The 18,982-nt window shown below is 41.1% G+C and overlaps 1 protein-coding gene across 5 annotated transcripts in view; it reads right to left on the bottom strand.

The window, feature by feature from the left end:
* The window catches only part of KCNIP4 (potassium voltage-gated channel interacting protein 4), a 1,167,863-nt gene that overhangs the window by 217,705 nt on the left and 931,176 nt on the right, over positions 1-18,982 (bottom strand). The window contains exon 1 of one of the 5 annotated variants that reach the window (XM_025922410.2): positions 9,747-10,290. The exons of the other annotated variants lie outside the window; for them this stretch is intronic. Within the exon in view, the coding sequence (XP_025778195.1) occupies positions 9,747-9,858 (112 nt within the window). The 5' untranslated portion in view covers positions 9,859-10,290. Of the gene's footprint in view, positions 1-9,746; positions 10,291-18,982 lie in introns of those variants that run through there. 5 annotated transcript variants of the gene reach the window in all.

Here is an 18,982-nt window from a genome sequence, read left to right as displayed (position 1 = left end):
AGCCAAGAAATGCTTCTTAGAGAAGGAAGAATATGAGCCAAGAGTTGAAGGTTGAAAAATTGTTTCCAGGAATATGAGGAGGGAAGGGCTTTTGGGGAGAAAGAACAGTATTTGCAAAAATGTGGCAGCTGGAGACAGCGTGAAGCTATTCAAGTAACTTCAGTACAGTGCTCCTGGAACAAGAAATAGCAGAAGGAGGAAGAGAAGGGACTGGTCTGATCCCATCTTTGTATCAGATGTAAAGAACATGGAGATTTTATGTTGTAGGTGATACAGAAGACTCTTGAACCTGATCTCAGTCCCCCCATATTTGGAGAGATTTCTGTTGTGAGAATACAAAGTCAGATTGGAAGAGAAGGGTGGGGGATGCAGTTAAGATGGGAAAAGTATATTGATGTAAAGAGTCCATCAAAAAAGGAGCTGAGAAACCCACTGATAAGTATTTGTTGAGGCTCCATTATATACTCTCTACTGCTCTGGACCCAGTGGAAATACAAGGAAAATTGACTCTGTACTGAGGTAACTGAAGAGAAAATGAATTACACAAATGACGTGATTTGGTGAACAGTGCATGAAGGTTTATTATTATTGTGTTATGTTGTATAACATATATCAAGACTGACTGAATTTAGATTAGGATATGAAGACAGGGAATAGGTTCTAGTGAGGGCTTACATGAAGAAATATGGGTGTATTTGAGTAAATGAGGCATTGTGGGAGAAAAGGGAATAAAATGTGAGTCAGGATTAGAAACCGGGATCAACATGAGTTATCCTTGAAAATGTGAAAATAGGTTTGATCAATTGTCAGTAGTTCTCAAGAGTGAGTGATACCGAGTGCTAAAAGTGTCACCCAGATTTAGCTCAAAGCTCACCTTTGCGAGTCCTTCCTGAACCTCCACCCCTTTCTAAATAGGACTGACTAGTCAGTCTCTTCCGTATGTCCCTGGAGGGACACGCACATCCTTGCACAGATGTGAGACCGGGGCAATTTACTAAACCGATGTGTTTGCATGTTCATTTGTATATAAACCCCTATTCACCAAATCTGTGCTTTCAGTTCCCAATTACTAGCACAGTGCCTGGTACAAGGATTACATTTAAAAACTTTCTTTCATGGATAATTTGTTAAAAGAACAGAACATGCCCAAGATGGTGTCACATAGGCCAAGTCATCAAACCAGGGCTTAATGCCTTAACTAACTGCAGTTTCAACCTCCCAGAAATGTAAGTTTTAACCTGTCAGTCAGGAATTTTCTGATAAGCACCAATGAGGTAATGTGTCACAGGAGTGCCCTCCATCCCTCAAAGGAAGATGACTTATTCTGTGTGATAATGTTCCTTGGTCTTCCCCCTAAGGAAATCGACTTTGCCTGGAAAAATCCTTTCTTTTCTTCTGCTATTAACTCTTTGCCCCACTTTCCTTCCCATAAAAACCTTGCATTTCGTACAACTCCTCAGAGCCCCCTCTGCTTGCTAGATGGGACGCTGCCAGATTCATGAATCATTTAACAAAGCTATTTAGACCTTCCTATTTACTCAGTTGAGTTTTTGTTCTTTAAGAGACTGAATGAATGACCATGTTTAGGAACAGGTATGATGGATGTGAAGAACAAAGACAGCCGTGATACTAATATTAGAATACTCAGTATTTGTTGAACTCTCAGCTCCAGGCACTGGGCTAAGCAGAATTGTAACAGATATTTAATTTTCTTCTCACAATACTCTTATGACATAGTTACTATTATTCTCCCCATTTTACATGTGAGAAAACTGAGGTCAAGGTGGAAAATAAACCTTGACTGAGACCATGTGGCCAGTGAAAGGTAGAGATGTGTAGTGACTTCAGGTCTGTCTCACTTCGAGAAATGTGATCTTACTCAGGATTTGAATATCTTTCATTTTCAAGAAATGGAAAGGGCATAATGCCACCTGTCCGAGAGGCAACGATACCTAAAATGAAAAGCACTAAGAGGGCATCCCAAAATGTCTAGCCCCAGCGCTGACTCATTGTGTGACAAAATCATGCGGATGCCTCACTTTATATAATGACCTCTACATTGGCCTGAATATGCAGAATCAGGGAAGAGAACACATTTTATTGGACAAACACGTACGTGCTAATTCAAATTATTTGCTGATTTGGCAGATAATTTCATCAAACCCCAAGGAGGGACTAGACCCCTCTCCATTCAATGAGACTGAGGGCTCAGAAAATCTAGACAAGTCTCCAAAAAGCAGTATCTTCCCAACCTCAGATCCCTTCTCAATGGGTTCCTTTACTGCCAGCTCTAGAATAGGGGTTGGCAAATTACAGGGACAGGCCAAATTGATCCTGCTGTCTGTTTGCATTCTCTGCATGCTAAGCATTGTTTTACATTTAAAAGGTTAAAAAATAAAACTACAAAAATGATATCTTGTGACAGAATAATTATATGATATTCAGATTTGCATGTCTATCAAGAAAGTTTTATCAGAGCATAGCCACGTGTATTCATTTGCATATTGCCTACGGCTGCTTCTGTACCATAACGGAGTTGAAGAGTTATAATAGACAGCATGTCCTCAAATCCTAAAATATTTACTATAGAACAAAAGTCTCATCACTGCTCCAGAATAAAGTTTAACAGGTGCCAAAGAACTCCGTGAACACATTGCTCACATTATGGGTTTATTGCCTAACTCGGTGTTTCTCCAAGCGCTGGCCCTTGACAGCTGTGTTAGCTTAAAGCGAGAAATCCTTAGAAATGTGAATTCTCAGACCCTAACCTAGACTTAGTGAATCAGAAACTTTGAGGATAGAGTCCAGCAATCTGTGGTCTATCAAGTCATGTAGGTAATTTCGATACACAGTAAAATTTGAGAACCACTGGTATAACTCAAGGAATTTGAACATCTTATCCCAACATAATTACAAGCAAGGCATTTATTTATTGGCTCCTATTTGTCTTCAAGGCACTAGCTACATGTTTCACTTATATTTTTGTATTCCGTAGAACAATCTTGAAAGGTTGGATTTATTGGCCTCATTTTACAGAAAAAGGAACTCAAGCTCAGGAAGGTAAACTTTAAACTTAGATCTGTCTGCTATATACCCTATACACCTGCCTCTCACCTTACTCTGCCCTCCTTCTGATCATGTGTGACCCCCTCCATTCTGAGGGAGCTGCCCTGCTTTATCAACTGGGCCTTCGTGTTCCCTTAGTGAATTTAAGCAAGTCCAATCTCACAGAATATCAGCATCAGACAAGATCACTCTGTACCTTTGATCAATCAAGACAAAAACAAGACCACTCTGTAATTATATGTGAGAAGAGGCATAAATATGAACTCTGTGTAAGCCACAAAAATGACCAAATACCCCCCATCCTAGTTACTATAGCTTGTTTCTTTGCCAATTACAGCTTTGGCCTCTGTCTAGTCTTCACTGCTTATATATAAGATTTATTGAGATATTCGACCATGGAATTAGCCTGGCTTCTTGACTTAATTCAATCGAGAGCAAAGCCCCACTTCCAAAATCATAATCCCCTGACACAAGCTCAAATATTGTCAAGTCCTTTCTAATACCTCCTTACTGAGATGTTTCACTGCTTTCCATGGTATGTCTTCCCCATCTCTGCAAAGAGCAATGAAGCCAAATTGTTCAACCACAGGTGTGCTCCTGATGACCTTGGCTAGAGGCCATTGAAATGTACAACTTCTTCACCTTCATTTCTCCTCCCCGTTAAGATTCCAGCTCTCTGTTTCTAGCTGGGGTGGGGAATGGGTTCCCAAAGTAAGCAAAACTGAAAAATAATATTCCCCAAACCAATCAGTACTGAGCATGATGCCAGATCCAGAGCAGACACTTGGGGTCTTAAATGGATTAATGGACTTTTAGAAGGAACCTGATTACGAACAACGATTTCAGGAAATGACTGTTCTTTTCTAAATTACAATTCATAGCCTCCAGTTTCTATCTGTCAGTCTTTTGATCCAATGCCACACTGTGTCTTCTTGCAGACTTCCCTGAAAACTTCCAACTGGATGGGAAGGCTCTTCTCTTCGAGTTTTCCAAAACCCTTTCTCCCTCTCACCAGACCCTTTTTAGTCTTGGATTTGTTATTCATGTTTGGAGTCTAATTGGAAAAAAAAAATCTCAATTTGAAAACTTTTAAGGACAGTAAAATACCCCTTTTTCCTCTATCCTCCTTCACACAGTAGGTGCTTGATATATATTTGTTCAATTTCACTTGTACATTTATGTGTTTTTTTTTTCCAGTCGTAAAATTGAAAGGGCTACTTTCCCTGCCAAATCAAAGCCCATGTAAGCTGGGCTTTTCCAACTCACTGCTGGGTATTGCATTTGGAATTATTTCCCATGGCCGTGGGGTTCTAATGAACAGCTGCTCCAGATGCCTCTGGTACATGGGTATCTCTACTCTGCAGTGGGATTTTGATCTGAAATCTCCCTCATAGAAAAAAATAAAAAAATAAAACAATGTAGCCAACTAATCAACAGTTTCCAGGCTACCATGGAAACTTGAAAGAGGCACTGGAGGCCCTCAATTATGTAGCGTAAGTAGAAGTGCACAGGCACCATTCTTCTGTGACAGTAAATGGCACTCACACCGTGATGTTTTGAGTGTCTTCTATATACCAAGCATTGTGGTAGATAGCACGGATAATTACGTTATCAAGGAGAAGGAATAAACCTGTGCTAATTCCCTCTGACATTTTTTGTTGTTATTGCTCCAGGAATTCCACATTGTGTATCACGTCCCTGTGTTGGTCTATGGTATTACCTTACCCAGAGCCCTGAATACACCATTGCTGGCTATCATATGACTATGATAAAATTTCTTTAACCATAAAAATCTAGCTAAAAGCCAACTCCTCCAGGGAGTCATTTCTGATCACTTCTAGCCCTTCCACTTGGACTTAATTTCTTTCCATTCTTTTTCTGTATCTTGGACTTACTTATGTTGATCTGTCTACCATAATGCATCGCCTTTTCTTTGTTTATATTTCCCATCTCCTTATACAAATGAGTGTTCTGTGATGGTAGAGACGATCTTTAATTCATCTTTGTATCCTGGGCCTAGCAGAGTGCCTGGAATATTGTAGACAATAGAGAAATATTTTTTAAATGCAAGTCACTGCTGGAACACAAATGGCAAAGTGATGGTCATTATTGAGGGGTGTGGGGCAGTGCATTACACTACTCTCTACACTTTGCTCTGTGCCTTTTTCCAAAATAAAAAGTTCAAAATAATTGAAGACCTTGCAAGATGTCAATATACATATCAGAACTGTTACATTCCTATGGTAAGTGGCGCTACCGTATCTATAACTATGACCTCTGTGTGCTTCACACTTCTTTTATCTTCTCTTAAAAAAGTTATTTAAGGTCTAAAACGTTGCCCTAAAATAAAATATAATTATGCTGTGTCGGAACAAGTGCAGGCCAAGGATGTTATACTAAACACGAATTTCTGGAAAAACTGGAAATTGACAGTTCACATTATGTATTTTATTGAGAAAGGGAATCTATAGATTTTTGCCCTATTGTCTTTCACCTGAATTATTCCAAGAGCATTACTAGCATCTGCTTCCATTATTTTACTACAAATCTTCACCTACTCCCAGATAGACCCACCTAAAACAGTGGTCTGCTACGTTACTCATTTGTTTCCCCAAAGTGGAAGACTTTGAATCAGTGGTTCTTCAAGGGTTAAAGAGCAAGCATACACTCTTAGCATTGAGCTTCAAGTCACCCCCTCTGCTGTATCTCCCATTTCAACTTTCAACACCCATGTGTGCAAAAGCCACTGCCCTTATCCATGAAAGCTAACTCTTGTCAGTGCTTAGGGGCACAGCTCAAGATCTTTGCTTAACCTAGAATGTTCTCCCCTCCTCCAATTTGGGAAGCCCTTCTCACATTGCAAAGTCCTGTACAACTGTTACCTTCCATGAAGCCTTCCTCTGAGCCCTTTCAAGAGGCACCACCCCATCTATGCCTCTACAGGCCATTTCTTGCTTATGTCAGTTTATCCCCTTCTGTCTTGTTTGGTAATTAGTTTCTTTTCCTAGACTGTAAGTTCACTGAGGGTACATTCTTTTAATGCTCATCTTGCACACCTCTCTACTGTCTCAGCTTAACAGAGAAATCTACACATGTTTAGAACTCAAAAGGAAATATATTATAGACTAATCTACGACACAGTGAGATTCACTTTCGGAGTGTTCCTCCTTGTTCTCCTTAGTAATGAGTGGATATGTGGAAAACCTCAAATCATCATATTAAAATCCCATTAGTCTTTTGAATCCTCTTTACAAATTTCTTTTGTTTTCTAAATGTTGAATTTCAACTGAAAGAGAATTACACTTTTAAAATAAGATTTTAGCAAAATCGGAATCTCATTTAGGTGGGAAATGTTTCCCTTTATTCTTTTCTACCCATGGCTAATTTTCACTAGCCATTGGAGACGATGATACTAAGGTAGCATTGCTTTATCCCAACACTAATATAGACTCTCTCATTCAAACAGACTCAGAACTGCTTTCTAAGTAAATCAATGCACAGTCATACTAAATAAAATACTCTACAGTTGTACCAGAGAAGAATCATTGCCATGAGGATAGTATAAAAGTTCAACGTGGCCTAAAAGCTCACAGCTCTGCTCCGGGTCTCATCTTCATTTCTCCATGAAAAAGAATGGTTAGTTCCCTGGCCTTATCCTGGGCTGTATTTTCTAGTGCAGTCAGTGAAAAGTTTAGCAGTACACATGGGGATAGCCCTTTGGGACACCTCATCATTTGCAGGTAAAAAGGATGATATTTTGTGACTTTCTCTGTATTTTGTGTCTTTTTCTTATTCCTCCACCTGGCTGGAGATCATACAGCCTAAGTCTGTTTCTGCTTGGATATGCCACAGCCTTAGAAAACACAGACAGGTGGCTTGGGCGAGAGTTCTCATGGTCTTATTCGATCTCACTGTTGGATTCTACCTGGATTATGGATTCATTGCCATTGACTATGTGTCACAGTCAAAATGTTGGGCAAGTCTTAGAGGCAAAGACGATCAGGACACCAGTTGGCTTGCTTTTGTTCTAATCCTGCCTCCACTCTATGATACAGTCAGTGGTCAGGCATAGCTCACTTAAATGCCATTCTTGGGTCCCACACTTGTATTGGGCTCAATGCCTTGCAGAAACTGTATGGCTAGTGTGTAATGTTATTTCTTGTGAATGTATTTCCCTCAGATATTCTTCAGAGTGTTAGTAGACAGTTCAGGACACGATTCCAGAATTCAGAACATTTCCCACATGTGTTTTCATTAACTCTCTTTTCCAATATTAGGGAAGAGAAATAAGTAAAAAGGGTGTTATAGTAGGAAAAGAACCATAAAGTGCTCAGTAGTCCTTAGTTTTGGTCCTGTTTCTCCTTCAGTTAGTTTTGCCTTCTGATAAATCAGTTAACCTCTCTGGGCTGTAGCTGTTCTCCTACACAAAATGAAAGAGTTGAACTAGAGCAGAATTTTCTAATATGAGCTTCATAACAAAAAAGGATTGATTTGTGAAGTAAAATTGGTTATACCTTGTGCATGATGGTAACCTATATCTTTGTATTTTAACATGATCAAGGCCTACATATTGAATCCAAGTTTGCCCCAGCTTATTCAACATTTTAAATAATATCTATAAATGTGTAGGTACATCATCTATATGTAGGTGTGTGTATAGAAATATAGATTCATATATGGATATAGGTAGTAATCGAATATGAATATGGATATCCATCCCAAGAAAGACATTTGGACTAGCTCAAAATTCTGTGATTCTAGTTGAGGGAGTCTGGTTTACAATTCTACTTTTCATATTGTTGGAAGTCAAATTGAAGGTTTCATCTGAGAACTGTCAACTTTAAGTGACATAAAAATGAACTTATGTGTCATGTGTAGGGGTCTTAAACCTGGGGACTCTGACTTTAAATGCGTACCTTGTCAACATTGGCAATGAAAGAACTGTGTGCTACCCCATAGTTCTGTGAAGGTTGACTTCCTCAATACCCCCATAGCTGTTTTCCTTTAGTGAATGCTACATCTAGCTATGAAACCGAACTATGTTGAGTATTATGCACTTAATTTGGGTGACTATGGCTCAACCAAGTTCAGAGAACAAAAACTAATATAGTGATAAAATTTAACAGAAGGAAATTATTCCCATCAAAGAAATTGCAATGATCTCATCTGCATTTTATTATGATAACAACGTTAGTACACTGAGGCAGAATCTCAAAATAATGCAAGATTATAGTGTAGTACTTGAAGAAGTTTGCTTATGCATTGTTTTCCTTCCAGGGGTTAAATACAATCACTGTGTAATGTGAGAAAAGGAAGAAATTAATTTCTGAAGTTTTATTTAATCCCAATACATTATTCTATTGTGTGCCTAAACAGAACTTACCACAGAGTGAGAATACTTACAAGACGATATGAAAATCAAATAAGAACTTCTTACGTTCTTATAGTGATCTAAACAGTTAGAACCTAACAAACAAACATTTTAAACTTTGTTAAAAAAAAAAAAGACTTCCTAAAGATAAAATACATTGACCATTATAACATATTAGCAGAAAAAACCTGTGTACCGGATGTAGTTTGGGATGATGTCATTTTAGCTAAGCATGGGCAGGCTAAATATTTCCATCATCTTCCAACATTACACACAATGTGAGAAGTGAATAGCCATAAATAACTCGGCAATAGAAGATCGAATCCTGATCCAGAAGGAATATTAGCAAGTGTCTTAGGAACTCCATTCTTTTGCCTGAGAAGAAATGAGAGCTTAGATGTAGAACTGATCTTGAATGCTGAGGTTTAAATGATTCAAAGTATGTCATTTCAGCAGAAAAACTATTTCGTGAAAAAATACATGTGCATATATAGAGTGTATATATATATATATATATATATATATATATATATATATATTCACACACACATACACACACACACACACACCTATTCAAATTGTTAAAGCAAAGTTAATCAACATTTTTTACCCCCATCCTTGAATAATAAAATTGATATGAGTAGTAAAATTTATATTAGGTGGATAAAATACTTGTTGGTAGCAACAACGATGTCCCGTGCATAGGAGCTCCCACTCAAAAGACAAATGAGCAAAGTGGCTCACTGGGAAATGTAAATGAAACACTTTTGCAAATTAAGTGTTCAAAGCACATTTTTGCTAAGCACCCATTAACTCAATTTTAACCGAAACGCTTACCCATTTTATATCATAATCAACAACTCAGCTCCACCCCCGCACCTCCTAACTAATGAGGCACACACAGATATTTCCCTCACAAATCATGGTACTCCTCCAGAGAATGGAATTCTTAATGACATTAAGGCGTGGTAGCCATCATGAACTTGATGACCAAAAAACAACCTGTATTACCACCCCAGAGTAGAGCCTTAACTTGACACCATGGAAATGTATTTAACCCACAATATAACCCTGCACTCAATAGCTTTCAAACAGAAAGACCGCGGGTACAGTATCTCTTCCCTCCCAATGTCAAATATCTCGGTAAACAGAAACGAACTGTCCAGTGCTAGGCTGCTCCATGTCAAGCATGCAATATTTTAAAACTTTGACTTCGGGTATTAAGTAAGCCTCCTCAACTTCTGCAGCGTCTGTATCCAGTTCTGAACCAGACCTGACCAACCGCACAGAGTGGGAGCGACCACTTTACCTTCGGAAAAATCAATCAGTCCCAGCAAATGAAGCAGCTTCAGAGATGCACATATAATCACAACAATACCCACTGTTTGCAGTCCTTCCGACTCCCACTCGAGAGTCAACATCTTTCAAGCTGGCAGAGCATCCCAGCCTCCGGCCCCCTTTGGAGCGGAGGGAGTTAATTAGAGAATCCGAGCAAGCTCTGGCTTGGAACAAAGACTCGCGAGGGGGAAAAGTGAGCAGCTCCTCGCAGACGCACCGGGCGGAGCAGCGGCCCCCCGGGGTGAGGACCGACCCGGGCTGGAGTCCAGCCTCTCATGCTGATGCTGGCATTTCCTAGGGGGGTCCCCCCAACCACAGCGCGCCGGCCTCCCGGCTCTGCGCGGTCGCCAGCGGGTCCTTGCACTTAGGGCTGCGAGGGGAGCATCTGTTGGAGAACGGGGGACTTTGCTGTGTCCGTGGAGAGGAGGGACACTCCCAGGAAACTTGCCCCGGAGAGCACGGCCGCGCTCCACGCGCTGACGACGCGGCGCGGACTGGGCAGGCTGGCTGCGCGCTAGTTTGCTGCCTGGGAAGCCGGCGAATGCCCCCTTTTCGCCAAAGCAGCGGCTCTCGCCTCCCGGAGCTTGCGCCAGACAGCTCAGCCCCCTCTTGGGATGCTGGGACAAAATCGGCTTTCGCGGCTGCTGCCTACAGCCCCTTCTAGAAAGCCCCCCATGGAAGCCCGTGGGCACTTTTTCTAGGGAGAAAAGTGCAGGAGCAAAAGAACCATGATTCAGTGTCTTTGTCACCCAGGAGCATCTAAGCCGCCTCCCACCTGCCACCCCACTGGGGCTATGTGGTCCCCGCTGACACAGGAGAACATTTTTAGGGAGTCTGATTTAGTCCTTATATTTACAAACATGAAGGGGTGGAGGATGGGGGCAGAGCAGAACCTTGTAGGAACACTGATGTTCAGTAACTGCCCGCTGGAGGGGGACTGCACTATCCTCCTTTCAAAGCCAAGTTTCACAAACTTCCCTGATCATAAAAATCACCCAGGGGTGTTTTTCAAAAATGCTCTCTTGTGGACAGTCTGATTCAGAGCGTTCTGGATCAAGAACAAGAAACTAGATGACTCTTATCAGGAAAGGGTGGGTTAGGGTGTCCTGAAGGATCCCATGGGGTGTTCTGCCACAAAACCCACCAAACATCCTAGCCAGCTTTGTGGAATGGTCTAGGACTCTGGGCTATCAGGACCACATTGGTTTAATCACCTGCCAATTTCTTCCTCTAGGCTGAAGCCCAGGCCCACAGTGCTGGTGAAGAGAATCATTTGGGACCCTGTATGTAAAAGAGGTTTTAGGCCCTGGAACTCACTATGAAAATAAGGGTTTATGAAAAATATCTTAGACCCTGGGGGGCATTTCCTGGTTCTGCTACTTTCTGGCTATGTGGTTTTCTGCAAGAACCTTAGTCTCTCTGAAAACAGTTCCTTTTCTGTGAAACTGAGATTATAATACCTTATTTAAAGTTCTCCATTTAGGGGTGCCTGGCTGGCTCAGTTGGTTAAGCTTCCAACTCTCCATTTGGCTCAGATCATGATCTCACAGTTTGTGGGTTCAAGCCCCACGACAGGCTCTGTGCTAATAGCACAGAGCCTGCTTGGGATTGTCTCTCCCTCTCTCTCTCTCTCTGCCCTTCTCACACTTTCCCTCTCTCTCTCAAAATAAATAATAAACTTTAAAAAAATTTAAAGGGAATTGTGAGGGGTGGGCACCTGGGTGGTTAGCGTTGGTTAGCATCTGACTTCGGCTCAGGTCACGATCTCATGGTCCGTGAGTTGGAACCCCATGTCAGGCTCTGTGCTGACAGCTCAGAGCCTGGATCCTGCTTTGGATTCTGTGTCTCCCTCGCTCTCTGCCCCTCCCCCACTCACGCTCTGTCTCTCCAGCTTTCAGAAATAAATATTAAAAAAAATTTTAAACATAAAGGGAATTGTGGGAATTAAGTGTGGTGGTAATAATGGCTAACATTTACTGAGCATTTAGTATGTGCTCATCAAGAGTATGTAATTTATCAACAATTAACTCATCCCCACAACTCTGGTAGGTGTTATGATCATCTTCATTTTACAGGCAAGGAAACTGAAGCATATGAGGTTGTCCTGTCAAAGCTGTGGTGGGCTGAGTGCTTGGTAGGCAATAGGCATTCATTCATTCATTTGGTTATTTATTAACATTTATTAACCTGGTACTACGAGCAACAGTACATGAATGATAAAATGGCAAATGATGTCCAATCCTATCCTGTGGGGACGTATGATATAATAAAGGAGGCAGGCATGAACTCGAACTCGACTGATAAATGCACTAGCACTTGAAGAGATCTCTCTGTGAAGTTCAGTGGGGGCACAAGAATGAAGAGCCAGCTCCACGTGGGGAGAGATGGGTGGTGATAATGGGAGGGAGACTTTATAGAAGAGGTAACCGTAAAAACGGTAGTTCTCATTATTATTAGAAGTTACACATCATACACAGGCTTTGGGGCACACAGTCTTAGGTTAAATCCTGGTTCTGTCACTTCTCACTTGCTGTGTGACCTTGGGGAAGCCGCTGCATCTCTGAGTTTCAGTTTTCCAAGTTCAAGATGGGAGTGCACCTGCCCCCCTTCTTGTTATTAATAGGAGAGTTACCTGTGGAAAGCTGAGTCAGGTTCCTGCTCAGCAGGTGGCAAGGTCAACACTTTAGAGGCTCTGGTGGGTCTAGACGGATGAAGAGACTTTGCTCCTCGCTGGTCCTAGCACCCTCTCTGGGCATCTGAAATACACTTGGGCCACCAAGTTGGCTTTTATGATGGTGCTTTTCATTTTAGGTTATATGTTTATGGGCAATATCTGTCTACTTGCCCAACCACCTATCTATCTAAACAGGTTGTTTTCAGTTTGTCAGCAAGCCAGTGAAGGGGAAGCAGTCCTTGGAAGATGACTGGTAAGGAAACGTTTTAAGTATCCATTCTCTGAAATGCCTGCAAACATTTGGCTATAGGACATCCAAAGGTTAAAAAAAAAATAAAGAAATTAATTAGGTCAAGTTAGCTGTAACTATGTCTTTTAATCCTATACAATGTCATATTAAAGTTTAAAAAAGAAAAACAACTAAGGTACAGAGAAGTGATATGATCTGACCAATGTCACACAGCTAAAAAGCTCTAGATGCAGAATTTAAATTTTTTTAATGTTTATTTTATTTTTGAGACAGAGAATGAGTGGGGGAGGGGCAGAGAGAGAGAGAGAAGCAGAATCCGAAGCAGGCTTCAGGCTCTGAGCTGTCAACACGGAGCCTGATGCGGGGCTCAAACTCGTCAACCACGAGATCATGACCTGAGCCGAAGTCAGACTCTCAACCGACTGAGCCATCCAGGCGCCCCAAAATGCAGAATTTAAACACTGCTTTGTCTGATTCCGAAATTCATGATTCTCCTTTTATACCCCTCAGCAGGTTTCAGAAAATAGTTTTCCACTGAATTCTTGATTTATAGACTTAGGCAAAGAATTTTTAAATTGTCACATCTCATTTTCCTGGAAAGAAATCCCCACCATCTTTGAAATTCAGAAAAAGGCCCACGGACATAATTTTGTTGATTCCAGGCAGGACTTCGCTTCAGAACGATGGCATTCCTAACATGAGATCCATGAACTGAGAGTCTTGGCAGCCCAGCCAATCCCCATCTGCATTAGCTACCTCTACCGCTTGGTTTTCTAAGCTTGTCCTGTTAGTTCCAGCTACAGGATCTTCTGGCTCTCAAGAATGCCAGGGGCTCTGTCACAGGCACCCCTCCACAGCAGGATTCTGGAAGCTAACAGTGCCAATTATGAGTTTCATTATCATCTGACCAGTCTAGGGAACTGGGGGACACCTGAGGAAGAGTCTATTTCTAGGGCAATCTTGGGAAATAACAAGTGGCTATGTGTTTCTAAAAAAATAATTCCAGGGGTGCCTGGGTGGCTCAGTTGGTTAGGCGTCTGACTTCATCTCAGGTCATGATCTCGCTGTCTGTGAGTTTGAGCCCCATGTCAGGCTCTGTGCTGACAGCTCAGAGCCTGGAGCCTGCTTCAGATTCTGTTTCTCCCTCTCTCTCTGCCCCTTCCCCACTCACGCTCTGTCTGTATCAAAAAATGAACAAACCTTAAAAAAATTAAATAAAAAAAAATAATAATAAATAAATAATTCCAGGTGATGGCTCTATAATTTTACAGTAGCTTCTTAGCCCCAACCTAGTTTGTTACATTAAAATATGCTTCGACTTCCTCTCCTTATTCTTAGGCTCACTCCTTTCTGTGCGTTGTGGTGGATGTCCAGTAAAGATCTGTCTCCCACACCAAAAGAAAAGAATGTCAAAGGAATAAACTAACATCTCCTTCTCACTGACTCTAAGCCCGGTACCATATTATGTATTTTACATGTATAAATTTATTTAATCTTACCCTACACTAATAAGGGAAGTGTTATTATTCCTATTGCAAAAAAAAAATAAAAATAAAAATAAATAAAGCTGAGGGTCATTTAGATTATTTTTACAAAGTTATGTTCAATAAGGGAGCACAGCCATGATTTACACCTGATTTACTCCATTATGTCTGCTAAGAGTTATGCAGAAGGTGTAATGCCAGGCACTATTCTAAAATCTTCACACCTATTAACTACTTTAATTTTTTAATAATTCTATGAGATCTATATTATTGCTCTGGTTTCAAGGAGAAAGTTCGGGCTTTAAAAGATTAAGCAATCAGCCCAAAGTCTTATAGATAGGACTTGGCAGAGTTGGGATTTGAACTTGGGTATCCCAGGTGTCAGATTCCACACACGGGAAGTAGGATGTAGGGGAAGCAAGGCCTCAATGTGGTTGGCATTATCTAGAAGATTCCACTGAAGATAGAAGCTTAATCTAGGATTTTATTTTATTTTATTTTTAGAAGTTTATTTATTTATTCTGAGAGAGAAAGAAAGCATGAAGGAAGGGCAGAGAGAGAATCCCAAGCCAGCTTCATGCTGTTAGCACAGAGCGGACTGAGATCTCAAACTCCCAAACCGTGAGATCATGAACTGAGCTGAATTAAGAGTTAGATGCTCAACTGACTGAGCCGTCCAGGTGCCCCTGATCTAGGTTTTTAAAAACAAGCGAGGAGAGGAGGAATGACTTTCCCAGGAGTAGAAATGGGCACACATTAGGGCATAATTCATAGTGCATAGCTGCACTGAGGCCTCTGAAGCAGGGAAGAAAAATGGGGCTGGAAAATTGTTGTTAAGAGGCCTCTTAACATCTTAATAGAGCAAGTAATGAGGACAGGGTTGGTGTGTGACAGTATCTCTTCTAAATTTAAGACTTTCTCACCAAAATGACGAAAGCTATTCGCTTCCCTGTGCCTTCAGTTTTATCCCCAGTGCTCACCTCCACCCCAAACTATATCACGTCCCTCTGTCTTGGGGTTTCTCAATTACTTGGAAAGATCCCTAAATGTTCTCCAGATAAACTTTCTACTCAAACATGTCAGGACTCATGCTGTTTCACTTAGCTGCAGGGCTTATTCTGAAAGGTTCCTAAATGCGTCTGGAATGGATTTCTTTAAAATATGTATATGTTTGCCCATTAAACAATTAAGCATCCAACCTTCTGGCCTGAGTGCCTATTGAGTCCCTAAGTGGGGGGGGGGGGGGGGGGATAACTTCCACTTTAAGAAATGTCTAGCAATATCGCACTAATGTATCTTGAACATAGGTCTCATGTATAATCAAAACTTATGCAGTATATAAAAACAAATTAGCATATTATTTGGAAATTCAACCAGGAAACATTCCCAAGAATATAATCTCCTTACAGTTTATGACTTTTTGCCTGAGCTGGTTTCCTTTTCCATGTAATTGTACTGTGCACATTACACAAACTCTCTCATTGAATCACTGCAACCCACCAAACATTAGGTATAATTACTAATCCCATTTTATAGATGAGGACACTGGAATGCCAGCGCTTAAGTAACTTGCCCAAGATTATAAAAAGAAAAAAAATCAGAATACGCCACTCCAAAATATGCTACTTTGGCATAATGATTATGTTGAGCTCAAGGCATGTGAGAATCAGCAAATGCAAGATTTCTCAGTCCTCCTCTTATCTCCCCAACCGTGGCATAAATTTCCCTTTGTGAAGCTGCCCAACCCTTCTGTACAAGGAATCAGAAAGCTACTCTTATCAATGGGGATTGAGAGTCAGCACCATGATCAGTCTGCATAAAATATCCTAACTAAAAGAAGCCTTGTCTTTTATTAGTTTCCCTCATATACTTCCTAGTCATTTCCCCACGATTTATCATCCCTTGAAGCCCAAACTCCCTTTCTTTTGTTAAAGTGGCAATAAGCCTTGGAATCTAATTGCTTGTTCCTATGAGTTTTACTTCTTTTCGGTGAATGTCCATACATATAAAATAAAAATGGTATGCCTTTTCTTCTGTTAATATGTCTTTTGTTTATCTAATTTGCAGGCCTCCAGAAACTGAACCTAAGAGGGTAGAAGAAATATTTTTTTCCTCCCTGACAATTACATGCTAGATGTCAAGGAGCTGGGATTTAGCCTCAGAAATTCTCACTCAAGCTTCAGTATTCTTACATCCATGGGGTATCATTTGTAAAGATCACTACTTTTGTTTTATTTTGTTCTTATTGTGGCCCTACAAAACAAAGAGAGACAAGATTTAAAATACAAACGGCAAAAGAATGCAAATGGCTTCCAGAAAGGTAGCAGGTGGTGTGGCACTTACCTCACCTTGAAATGTAAATGCTTATTATCAAGTTCTTTCCTGGAAAGGAGATCAAGAGGGCAAAGAAAAGACAAATGAGATGAGGGAAGGGGCTCAGGAGATAAGGGAGAGGAAGAAGAATTGAAGGGATGAGAGAAGAGAAGAAGAAAAAGAAGGGGGAGACATGAGGGAAGAGGTAAGCAATGCCCTGTGAGAGTCAAGAACACAGAGCTGAAGGTGGCCTGTTTTCTGCTTGTGACATTTTCAGACTTCCTGGGAGATAAGATCTAAAATAGAAGTAAACCAGACTATAGGAAAGGGTTGAGCAAAGGGTTAATTCTTACTGAACTCATCCCTCTTCCCTGGTCCATCAAGCTCTGGGGCCCCTATAACTAGTAATACAGACTGTCTCTTTCCCTCCACTTTCTCAACCAAAGCCTGGAAACTGAGCAGATGGCTGTAAAAGCCTAAGAATGGCATCTCCATGGATATTGCTCTACCCATTCTGCAAAGAATATTTGTAGAAGTCTCCAGGTCCTTCTCTGAGAGCACTTCTTTTTTTTTTAATTTTTTAACAATTTATTAATTTTTTGAGAGAGAGAGAGAGAGAGAGAGAGAGAGAGACAGCATGAGCAGAGGAAGGGCAGAGAGAGAGGGAGGCACAGAATCCAAAGCAGGCTCCAGGCTCCAAGCTGTCAGCACAGAGCCCAACACAGGGCTCGAACTCATGAACCATGAGATCGTGACCTGAGCCAGTCAGACACTCAACTGACTGAGCCACCCAGGTGACCCTCTCTGAAAGCACTTCTAAATCCCCCTTGTTTGTTTGTTCATTCATTCTCTCATACACACACACACACACACACACACACACACACCCCCCACAATTATCACTGAGGTCATTTCTATCATCTGCAAAGTCAGAATAGGTGAGACCACAGTGAAAACAGAAGTCCCTTTTACACTGAGCTTAGCGTGTGCACATTCCTGCTGGGGATGAAGAAGCAACAGTAAATGTTCAGTGAATGCCTACACAGTAAATGTTTAGGATGTAGGGTGTGGGTCCTGGTAGATAGGCATTGCTCTTTAAATGCCTGGCCCAGGCTTGACATCTAGAATTCATAGCCAAGTCTTTAGACCCTCAGTCCAGTGTTCTCTCCACCCTAACAGGAAGATAAGACATCTGCACAATAGCTAAGACAGAAGCAAGGAGGGACCATGCACTATAGAAGAGGGAGATTTCTTCTAGTGAGATCAGAAATATCCACAAGAAAGAGAAGACATAGCGAATGAGGCATGAAGGCCAAGTCTGATGTTACATATGTCCAGGTACTGCCCATGAGTGCTAGCTCCTAGTAGTGCTCTCAAATCAGACACATCTAAGACTTGTTTGCAATATCCACTACAAACTAGCAGCTGGTGAAGCTGGGAGCTTCATCCAAATGAATCTTTTTGGTAAAAGGGACTAAATTTCATTTGGAAAAAAGACAGGTAAGGGAAAACTTTTCTCCCTATCCCAGCTCCAAGGTCAGAGGCTTAGAGGGCTGGAAAGGGAATCATTCCTCTTCTGAGAATTACATGTTTCCCAGAACCTATAATCGGTCAGTAATTTGTCTCTGCTGGAGATTGCTTGTTTTCTATCATTACACTTATATGACTCTAATGCTGAAATCAGTTTGTATTAGTTTCCTATTGCTACTATAAAAAATTACCCCAAAATCGATGGCTTAAAACAACACAAATTTACTATCTCACAGCTCTCAAGGTTAGAAGTCTTCAATGGGTCTCCTTTGGCTAAAATCAAGGTGTTGGCAGGGCTGTGTTCCTTTAAAAGTCTCCAGGAGAGAAACTGTTCCCTGACCTTTCCCAGATTCTAGAGTCGGCCTGCATGCCTTGGCTGTGGTTACCTCCAACTTCAATGCCAGCAATGGCCAGCTGAGTCTTTCTCTGGCATTATTCTGAATTTGACTGTTCTGCTTCTCTCTTTCCCTCATCCTGTGATTACATCATGCCTGCCTGGATTATTCAGGATAATCTTCCTATTTTCAGATCAGCTCAGCACCTTAATTTCATCAGCAACTTTAATTACCTTTGCCATGTCACTAGCACAGCCACGGGTTCTGGTGATTAGGATGACATCTTTGGAGGGCCATTATTGTGTCTACCACACAGTTAAAATATATGAATAGCTTTTAATAAGAAACACTGCTTTTATTAGGAAAAGAAAAGCTACCCCCTAAACTAAAGCCACAAAGGTAGACTCTACTTCATCAGGCCCAAGTCACTTGAGATATGTCCGTGTGTGTGTGTGTGTGTGTGTGTGTGTGTGTGTGTGTTTAATGTACAGAAAAAGAACCTTTTCTTTCGGAAGGAAAGGGCAGCTTTCATTAGCATTCCTATCTCTGAATTTCCAATTTTCAGTAAGAAAGGATTCTGAAGAAAGTACATTTCAAAATACTAAAAAGGAACACGAAACA

Source organism: Puma concolor, chromosome B1 (genome assembly GCF_028749965.1).
Source record: "Puma concolor isolate L17-30 chromosome B1, mPumCon1.1.hap2, whole genome shotgun sequence".
NCBI lineage: Eukaryota > Metazoa > Chordata > Mammalia > Carnivora > Felidae > Puma > Puma concolor.
The sequence above is the reverse complement of the archived record's forward strand: the minus strand, read 5'-3'. Positions and strand labels throughout refer to the sequence as shown.